This window comes from Hydra viridissima, unplaced genomic scaffold (assembly GCF_058129835.1).
Source record: "Hydra viridissima isolate aposymbiotic clone 2 unplaced genomic scaffold, HvirCarnegie_v1 scaffold_5, whole genome shotgun sequence".
Taxonomy (NCBI): domain Eukaryota; kingdom Metazoa; phylum Cnidaria; class Hydrozoa; order Anthoathecata; family Hydridae; genus Hydra; species Hydra viridissima.
In genome coordinates, this window is record NW_028324304.1 from 11,249,138 (window position 1) to 11,259,695 (window position 10,558).

At 29.3% G+C, this 10,558-nt stretch overlaps 1 protein-coding gene across 2 annotated transcripts; it reads right to left on the reverse strand.

The window, feature by feature from the left end:
• Positions 1-3,731: 3,731 nt before the first annotated feature.
• LOC149888654 (sperm microtubule associated protein 2-like) lies at positions 3,732-8,426 on the reverse strand. 2 transcript variants are annotated; one of them, XM_090087221.1, is made up of 6 exons: positions 8,305-8,426; positions 6,317-6,386; positions 6,119-6,186; positions 5,435-5,501; positions 4,742-4,959; positions 3,732-4,297 (listed from the first exon to the last, which is right to left on the reverse strand). In XM_090087221.1, the coding sequence occupies exons 1-6, from the start codon at positions 8,318-8,320 to the stop codon at positions 4,248-4,250; spliced, it is 489 nt and encodes a 162-aa protein (XP_089943347.1). In that variant the 5' UTR covers positions 8,321-8,426; the 3' UTR covers positions 3,732-4,247. The 2 variants fall into 2 exon arrangements, with proteins under 2 accessions (XP_089943347.1, XP_089943346.1); XM_090087220.1 differs by having other exon boundaries at positions 3,732-4,301.
• Positions 8,427-10,558: the final 2,132 nt, after the last annotated feature.

A 10,558-nucleotide genomic window follows, 5' to 3' on the forward strand; every position in this document is an offset into this window, starting at 1 on the left:
CATTTTCTGTTTATATAAGTCTCTCAGAGTGAACTTTGTGATCCCTAGGGGAGGCGAAACTTCTGTCTGAGACAGTTCTCTTCTCCTCTCCTTGCTCCGCGTAACCAGAAACTCTCAGTTTTTAAAAAATCATGAAGTTCTCAAGTTCAGAGTTTACAAATCCCCACCCCCCCACCCCTCCCTTCCATAATGACTTTCGATTGAGGAATTTTCAGAGTTCAGCTCTTATTGAAGTTTTTGATTTATTCAACTAATTTGTGTTCATTCACCCATTCACCAATTCTGACATATATATGTATATATGTGTGTCTGTTTGTATGTATAAATGTATTTAATTTGAATAACAACTGAAATATCTTATTATCTTATGCGGTCTTTTAACGGGCATCCAAAAGGTATTGAGTAAAAGGAACGGGCTTTTACGAGAAGTAGCTTTTTTATACAAGTGATACTTGTATATGCCCGTAAAAATGTACGGTCATATACAAGTACTTGTATAAGTTATGTTAGTTGTACGGGCATTTAACGGGCAATATTGCCCGTACTTTCCCGCTTATCGAAACCGTACACCTCGAGTATCCTGTGACTAGCTGTCACAAAAATACTGGATGTGATTGAAACAAAACTGTTATATATTTTTAATGAGGGGACACCTGTATAAACAAAAATCATCACAAAGTTCGTGGGACAAAAACAGTGTATACCAACATGGTTTTAACTAAAATTACTACAACAGTTATAACTACTTATGCCCGCAAAAAATTAAAACACCAATATAGTTAGAAAAGCAACATGACCCCTCACTAAACTAATAGCAAGTTATCTAAACTTGAAAAAAATCTCCAAATAAAAGTTTCGGCTCATTAAGGTAATAGTTTAACCCGAAATTTCAATCGAAACCGAATAAGTAAAAGGTTGTCGAAATAGAAATTACGGTTTCGACCAAAACCTATACCGAAAGTTTCTGTTAACTATTTACAAATTCTGTGGTTAGATGGAAGACTACACGAACTTTAGGTGTAAAGTTAGGCACAGCCAAATAGAAGTTTTTTGACTCTTTGTTGCATCGTAGCGAATAATAATTAAGGCTTACGTTTTTCACTGATTGTTATTTTTAACGAAATTTCCATCCGATCTGGAAAACGTAAGGGCCAATTCTACCACGTTGGCAAAATATTCACTTACCCACTCTCGTTATAAGAAAAAAATCGTTTGACGCACTGGGTATTGAAGAATTTTAACCAATTAAGCCTTTTCAATAGGTAATTTAAGCTTGTGTTAAAATTGTGAAAATAGACGTTGTGTTAAAAGCCCTAAATGTTTTGCAATTTTACAGCGCAATTTTAACTCTTTTTAAGGAGTTAAAAAAACTGCAATTTTGATTCTTAAAGGAGTTAAAATTTTTATACTAATATAATTAAATACTAACATAATTCTTCGTAAACACTAACGTGAATTTAAAAATCATAATTACAAGTGTTTATAATAAAAAAAAAGAGGTAATTTTAATAATTCTATTCTTTATCTATCACAGCTAATATCAGTTTTGTGAAAACTGTTTACCATTTGCATAATAAACTGAATTAACAAATCAACAATTACTTAAAAAATTACCTTAACAAATAAATGTTCTTTCATAAAAAGTTTCTTCACCTCAGAACTCACTGTGAGCCAGAGAGACCGCCAGGTTTTATGTCGTGTCACTAAACCAAAACCTTTTTTATTAGTTTAGTATTAGTTTATGTTGATCATTAAAAATGTTTTTTAAATCAAAATCGCGTGTTAACATGTTAAAAATGATAATTAAAAGCCTTAAAAATGCTTAAAAAATTACTAAAAATCGGTAAAAAAAAGTCGTCGTAATGAAGACATAAATTGTGGGTAATGAAAAGCGTAAGTCTTATGCAAGAATAAAAAAAAAAACGGATGTCTTTCATCAAGTGATACAAATAGCTTTTACATATACTCATTTAAGAATCAGATACTGTGAAATCAATTTAAAAAAAAAAATCAAAAAAAAGTTTACAATAACTTTTTTCAAAGATTGCATTTTAAGTTACATATTTTTTATAAAATTATGTTATTTGAAACAAGACACCCGTGTTATTTTTTGGATTTAATTAATGTTTTTAATCATTAGCTAGCAGCAGCCATTTTCATTTATTAAATTTTATTTAAAAAACGAAAATGGCTGTTGCTAGCTCATCGACTGCTGTCTTTGAACGAAATGACTTTTGCTGCTGCTGCTGGGAATTTTTTGGATCGAGGTCCAAGTCTTTACACCCTGTAAATTCAACAATAGAAGATCTGATGAAGCTGTATATATATCCTGGGTATTCCTATGAAATTTGTAACTACCCAACTGTAGATTGCTCTAGTTGTAGAAGAAACCTTTACTTGATGAAGTCGGGAAATACACCCGACTTCATCAAGTAAAGATTTCTTCTACAACTAGAGCAAACTACAGTTGGGGAGAGAGAGTATCAAAGGTAATTCTCATATTTAAAAAATAAAAATATTTTTTAACACATTAATTTTTTTAAAGTGTTATTATAAAGTAAGCCTATTAATCTCTAAAAAGTTTCATGTTTTACTTAAAAAACCATACCACTTTTTATATTTAATCATTCATTATAATGAAGCATTTTTCTTTATATAATTATGGAGTAGATTTAAACGTAAAGAAGAGCATACTCGACATGGAGAGCAACTACTATCCTCTGTAGTTGATTTTAATGGAAGAAGAATTTAACATTAACTTTGATATGCAGCCCTAGAAACAAAAGGAAGTCAACAAGTCCAGGACAGTGACTATAATCCCGTCAAAACGGCTATTTTCATAGCCACAAAATTTGTTTAAAAACATTACAAATGGCTTGTTTTGTAATATCTCAAGAGCTCTAATTCACAAGAACAACTTTCATTTTAGACATGTATGTTTTTATAGTGTGCTACAAGATTCAGCGAAAAGTTAGGGGGGCGGGAAAAAAATCAATTTGCTCCAATTACATGTTTGAAAAGCTTTTTTAAATCCAATTGAAAAGGTTGCTAATAGTATTACCTACAATAGAATCTTAAAATAGTTTAGAAATCAACAAATGATTTTAATGGAAGAAGTGTTTAATTTGGTTATGATAATTATACGTGATAAATATATGTAGAAACTTAAAAATTGATTTTTCCAACCTTAGCACGTAAACCAGATTTTAAAAATATTTTTAATGATCAATATAAACTAATACTAAACTAATAAAAAAAGGTTTTGGTTGAGTGACACGACATAAAACCTGGCGGTCTCTCTGGCTCACAGTGAACTGTGTTCATTTGTTAACAAATAAAAATTCTCTCATATTAGGCCGGGTGAATAAAAATGAGCAATTGCTTTTACTCAGTAATTGGTCAGCTTTACGTGAACAAAAACTTCAGCAGTTTGTCTCATATTTTTATTCACGTAAAGGTAAGCAATTTACTCAGTAATTGCTCAATTTTACGTGAATAAAAACTTTAGAAAAGTTGTTGAAGCTTTTATTTACGTAAAGCTGACCAATTACTGAGTAAAAGCAATTGCTCATTTTTATTTACCCGGCCTCATATCTTAGAACTATGTTCATTTATTAAGATTGTTGGTTAAGATTCGTTGCCACAATTTTCACGTACCAATAAATAAGTTCTCTAGAAAGAACTGAAATACCAAAATGGAAAACTGATTAGACAAAGAAAAAGTTTAAGAGTTTCCAAAATTCATAATTCTAAAAAATGCTCGCATTTTTCTGAAAATAAGAAAAATAAAAAGTTTCGAAGAAAAATAAAAAGTTTCGAAGAAAAATAAACTACAAAACAATAAAAAGTAATATTTAGTCAAAATAAAAATTCCTTCTTTAAAAGCACTTAGTAATAAAATTAATTTGTAATTACAAATATCTGAAAAAACTACACAGAATTTTTTTTTTTCAAAGAGCTTTGACGTTTTTGCTTAACTTTCCTAGGCAGAGGTTGAGCTAATTCTTCTACTCTCGAAGAAGACTTTGCAACTATAGCGGCGTGACTTACTTTGTCCCATTCGCTATTATAATCTTCTTTATATTGACTTCTATTTTTAGGAAGTGCAAGTTGCTGAACCCGAATGGTTGGTAAAGTGTTTTTTGCGCCACTAGGCACAGTCCAGATTACAGGACGACATTCTTTATATGAGCCAGACAGCTTTTTCGGCTCAGCCAGTTGCACTAAGCGAGCAGAAGGTTCGCATTTTAAAGCAGCTGCTGAAACATCTGAATTCCACTCTGAATAATCCCAACAGCTATCTAAAGCAAATTTTTAACTTTAACAATAAAAAAAATATTTGCCTAAAAAGTAAGTAAAATAATGAAATCTAAATATGTTGATAAACTTTTCTCACTTTTTTAAGTGAAAAAAGTTTCATGTTGACAATAGCCTCCTAACAGAAAAAGTTCAATCCTAAAGCCATTTTTAATCCCACTCATTGATTCATTTTGTGCTCACCTCCAATACAGAAAAAAAGCCTCTGAAGAGTTAATGAGTTGGTGCTTAATGGTTGTAGACTATTTTAAAACAACAATTATTGTAGTTGAAAATAAATCTGGTACAGAAACCAACTTATAGCTATAAATATCTGTAACCTCATCTTCCCAATACTTTTTCAATTTTAACAAAAGATTAAAAAATGAAGACAGAAATAATAAAGATTAAGAATGTTTTTCCTTCAAAAGAATAAATAATTTACCAGGTTTAATTGCCAGCTCAGTGGTAGGCTTGGGTTTTGCAAGAGCTTGAATACGGTCACTGGGTGTAGCATTTTTTGCTGAAGAACTTATTTCTGTGTATACAGATTTTGGTATTTGAAAATCTTTGTGGTGCATTTTTGGCTCAGCCATAGAGATTAACCTATTGGTTGCATTACAATTTAACGCACCTTTACTAATAACCCAGATTGGTGACTCTCTAAATGTGTAATCAACAACTTATTTATATGTTCAGAGCAAGTAATATTAATAGATGCTGCTAAATTGTTTTATTGAATGATTATATAAGGATAAAAACCCCAAAAACATTTAAAGATAAAAATCCTTGCTTAAAAGTTTTAACTAGAAAAATATCAAAGTTATGAACTAACTGTAAAAGTCTCAAAATTTTAAAAATTCAAAAAGTTGTAAAAAAAAACTTTAATGTAGTTGAGAGCTTTTTTTATTAACTCAATGTTTATTTTTTAATACCTTAATTTCTAATTCAATACATTATCTATTTTATTTTTCTTTTAGTACTCATTTATGGCAGCAAGATTTGATTGAAAACGTTATTTATTAATTAACAAATAATTTATTTGTTAATTAACAAATAAGAATTAAAATTTCTGTAAACTTTAATACAAAATAATCAAACAAAAAGATTTTTCAAAAACTAATAAAAAGTGACAAACCTGTCACCTTTCCACTCACGATGGATGAGTTTGGGGTTTGTCAGCTGAGTTAACCTTTCTGATAATGCTAAACCAACATAAAAAACCAAAAAAATATTAAAAAACTGATTGCAAATATTTCTTGCAGAACATTTTGGGAATCTAAAAAAACTAAAAAATGTTTTATAAGGTTTACACAATGCAATTGCATTAAACTTACTTTCTGTGAAGTGTCAATTTTTTGATTTAATGTCGCAGCATTTAAAAGACAAAACAAATGATAAAAGTGTCTTAACAGATGAGAAACTTTTATCACTTGTTAGGTGAAATACTCTTATATTTGAATGCTTTACCAATAGACTCAAAAACTCAAAATCATATAATGCTTAAAAATGCTGATAAATAATGTCTAAGGTGAAAAGATTTCAACTAAATAACTAAAATGTTTAAAAGATAATAAAAAAGTGTTTTAAATTATAATTATAAAGTATTTTTTAACAAATCTATTAACTATTGTAAGATATAACAACTTGTACCTTAGGTTTATTTCTAACTTTAGGATTTCAACACTTTTTTGACAGAGAAGGCCTAAGTGTGTTTCTTTGTTTGTTTGTTTTTTTTCAGTTATTGGAAACTGCTTATCAAAAATTTGTTTTTTTTTTACATAAAATCAATTGAAATGTTCTTAAATTACAAATTGCTTACCAAATTTAGTACTTAGATCACTTTTACTCCAATCTTTTGTGCATTTATTGTCCCAGTACACAGACTGTCTAAAATATAACATACATTGTAATATTCAGTACATACCTCAATATCATAATGGAGTTAAAATATAAAGCAGCTTTTTACAGAAATCTGTATATATTGTATGTGCATTGCAAATTTTTTAAAAAAACTTGCCTATCATCAATAAAACCAGTTGGTAAAGGTTTTGGCCTAGCCAAAACATCTATCCTCTTTACATTATCATCTAAAATATAAGATAAGTAATAAACAGGTAATAAAAATGCTTAGATATATTTTCATGGTTGAGTAAATTCTCCAAAATTAAGGTTTTTAAAAAAGAAAATAAACCAAATCTAAGAGTCAACTGAATAGGTTGTTCAATCAAAAAAGAAGACCATTATTGGTGTAAGTAGTTTAAACATTTCAATTTGAGAAAAACTAACAATTAAAAACATAATATCTTAATGTTAGATATTTGTAGTAACAATAATGTCCTAACATGTCTGTACAGTAAAGGCAATTATGATATCTTTTAGCCCTACAGGAATTATGTCATTCACAGTAAAATAGCATTAAGTCAGTTTCCTTATAGTTCTGCTGATGCTCTAGTACAACCATCACCTGTAAAACTAATATAAAACTAAACTGAATACTGAAAAAAATCTAGACCTAAACCAATTGGTAACACAATCAACTATTTCAAAAAGACAAGCTTATATATGCTTATACACTTAACTAATATAAAATAAAATTAAAACAAAAGCTACTATAATTTGCATAATAGTAAGATCAAAACAGATGTATGCTGAATAGGGTTGTTGCACCATCAGTAAAATATTCCAAATACTACTTTTTCAAATACAATTATTGCTGTTTATCTTTATGAAGACAGATAAATGAAGATGGTGTCTCCTTTTTTAACTTTAATGAAAGAGATTTCTTTGCTTGATGAAACTGATACTTATTAAATAGGTACTGAATGTGTACTGTCAAATTTTCTACCTCCAGAAATAAAAATAATTTTCTTATCAATTACTCAACAAGATAAGGAAAGTTATTGTTATTGTATAGACTGCATGGGGTAATTTTTAAAAATTGCTAATCAAACAAATTATCAATATCAAGTAATCAATACATGTTTTTTTTATAACAAACTTTTTCATAAGAAACTAATACTAGAAGCCCCAAAATCTTAAGAAACTATTAGCATTAAGTTACTTTTTCAATATGAAACTTATTTTATTCAAGGAATATTTCTTAATTTGTTTTCTGTTCAGGGGCACCTGAGGATTGTATTACATGGAATCATATTAATTGGATTCAAATGAATTTTAGTTGACAGTAAAACAATTTATCTTACCTGTCAACATGTCCCAAATAGCAAATTATGTAATTTTTCTTTCTTTTGATACTTAAGAAACTCTGAAGAAAGTTTTAGTACAAGAGTTGTAAAAAAGTACCCTTAATGTAAGAAACTTTCTAGTACTAGCTCATTTACTTAATTTCTTACAAACAAAAAAACGTGTATCAATATCAATATATTTTATGTTAGTAATAAGAATATCACAAAAAACTGATCATCACAAATAGTGATTCACTAATAAAGTATATTACCAAAATATGATAAAGAAAATTCAAAAGAAAAATTAGAAATAAATTAATTACATTATTCAAGTTGAACTTCACAAAACTTATACAATAATGCCCATAAATCCAACTGAAGTTAAGCGTAAATATTTAATTAGAAATCACTTTAAACAAAGATTTTTGGACCTAAGAAAAACAAATTTGTTTTAGGGATATTCCGTAGGGTGTTCTAAACAAGTATATTGGTATGGAATGGAATTAATTCTGTGATTGACTACTTGATTCTTAGGTTATATCCACACGTTATCCTATTTCTAATATAAAATGGGTTATGAATATATGTAAATGCTTCTTAGTTTCATAATAAGTGATGGACCAATCCATGCCAATGTCTCATAGCAACAGAATGTGCATTTTTAGTGTAATAAACGTTATGTTTATCAAAAAATTTTAAAGCTATTTAGTCTAATACAAAAAATGAATCTTGATTACTAGAAACTATTCAGTTTATAGCTGAAAGATAACTTCATTTTTAACTTTGCATGCAAAATAAATTGTTTATAATAAAAACTTACCACATTTAGTAGCCATCTCCGTTTAACATATTTTGTTGCTTATGGTTACAGAGATTCTTCGCGGTTGTTGCTCCGGACATTTTTTTCGTCGTTCTTTTTAGATATAGTTTACAGAAAATATTTTCGTATGAAATATCTAAATATAACTTAGCCGGATGTTTTTAGTACATTCTGAGTAAATGAAGTTAGTAAGAAAGCATAACTATAACAATTTAGGTAGAAATGAGTGCATTTAAGGATACAATCTGTTTTTAGGATGTTTGGGAGGGTCTTCTAAAAATCGATACACTGAACCAATATTTAATTGGCTGTTTTAGTGGAAGAGTTCAGTTGGATGAGTAGTCAAACAAATCAGTTGTATTACTCTAGTGTGACCTAAAAATTGAGCGGATACTAACTTCCCAATCTTTTGCTAATATTCTGTAGGAAAGATATAATTTAACAGGAGAGCCTACCAAGATCAATTATCGTGCTTAACACCGTTCACCGGTCGAATCACAAAACTTGAATCCAATAGAAAATCAATGCACTGCTTAAAAAGCAGTATTAAAAAAAATCCCACTATCTAAAAGGTCGTATGTTATACAGAATATACCAAATTTTTATTATTTAAGAAAAAATTTAGTGACTATTTCTTGTTTCACGTTTAAAGCTTGAACCGGCTTTAATGCATTGGCATCGATAGTTGGGGAAAATTCGACAAACCTTGAATTTCTTTTATAGGTCCTACCTTGTTCACGAGGTTTCTGATCAATAAACGTTTTCCTCGGTGCAATGATTTTCACGACTCATTTAAAAAGTAAATTTAAAGTATTTTTTACAGTTGTCACATGAAAATTAAAAAATATTAGTTATACCATAGTACATTTTCATTATAATTTTTAACTATCAAAAAGAATCAATATAAAAAGTTTATTTTCAAAATGCTGCACTTCAAAAATCCAATTTTAAAATTTTGAGAAATTCAAACTTTTCTTCTGTAACATGACTCACGTTTCGGAAAAAACTTTAAAAAACTTATTATCAATTTATAAACATTAAAAACTTAGTATCAATTTAGGCATATAAGCATTAAAAATAAGACTATGATAGTTATTGAAAAACAAATAAATTTTCTATTTCTGTATATTTAATGTGCTTGAACTGTAAAATTGTAATTCTAGAATCTCATATATGTGTGATTGTTATGTGAAGTATAGAGTTAGTGCCTATGACTTTGTATTTATGAACTTATTTCATAAAACTAATTGTAAAAAATTAGAAAAAAATTTTCAAATTAAAATGGCTTACAAAAGAAACAAACAAAAAAAAATATATTTAACTGCAATTTGAGAAGATAAAAAAAAAAATGTTATTGTAAAAATAATTATGCACTCCGTCTGAGGGAGCAGCATCGTTAATAGTATTATTGAGAAGTGGCTCATAATTAAGGCTTATTCTGTCATTCAATCTCACAACACCAAGGAAACCAAGGAAACAAACTATTTGGAGCTACTTCTAGTTTATTTGTGTTAATGATGAGTTTCTTCACTTCAGCTTTCGGACTCTTGACAAACTATTTGACTTCTAAAATCGAGAGCTGCCCACTCCTGGCGGTAAACTAACACCTTACCTAGCCAGCTAAGAATGCCCCTGTATTCGCTGGGCTCAAGAATTTATTCTTTCTTTTTGACATCCACCGAAACCCGGCTAATGTCCTGGCAGGTACAAGTGTCCTCGCTCAGAAAATGTGTAAGCCATGTGCGGCTATTTGAAGTATTTTTGCGCGAGGCAAGGAGCATGGATGCTATTTTTTTAAAATTCCGCCCATAACATGAATTCGAAAAGAGCCAAAGTACTGAAACCATGCACAACCTTCCATTACGTATTTTTTAGTACTGCAGTGCTGCAATTCAAAAAATTTTTTTACAAAGTTTGTGTCTTTACCATTCTCATATTTAAGTCAAGTAAAGAAAATATCGTTCACAGACTGGGATTTATTACTAGTGTACACAATCATACCTAAAACATAGAAATATGCTGCCCAAAAGGCTTCTCCTGCAGACAGTTTTGGTAGAACAAGGTTCTCCATCATGTCGAAGCAGATGGTTATCTCAATTTGTTTCGCATCATTGAGAACACTGTAAAATGTTCTTTCTTTCCTTTTATGAAGAATGAAAAAAGGTTTGTCTCGCCTAATTCTAATCATAAGCCAAGTAAGAGTCAATAGCCAAGATATTTCGGTTAAGCAAAAGTCTCTAGTCTAAATATGTTG

Coding starts and splice junctions, on each gene's coding strand:
- LOC149888654 (XM_090087220.1), bottom strand. Junction 6,187..6,316: donor ACTGGTTTTATTGATGATAG/GCAAGTTTTTTT, acceptor GTTATATTTTAG/ACAGTCTGTGTACTGGGACA. Junction 5,502..6,118: donor TGATCTAAGTACTAAATTTG/GTAAGCAATTTG, acceptor ATGTTGGTTTAG/CATTATCAGAAAGGTTAACT.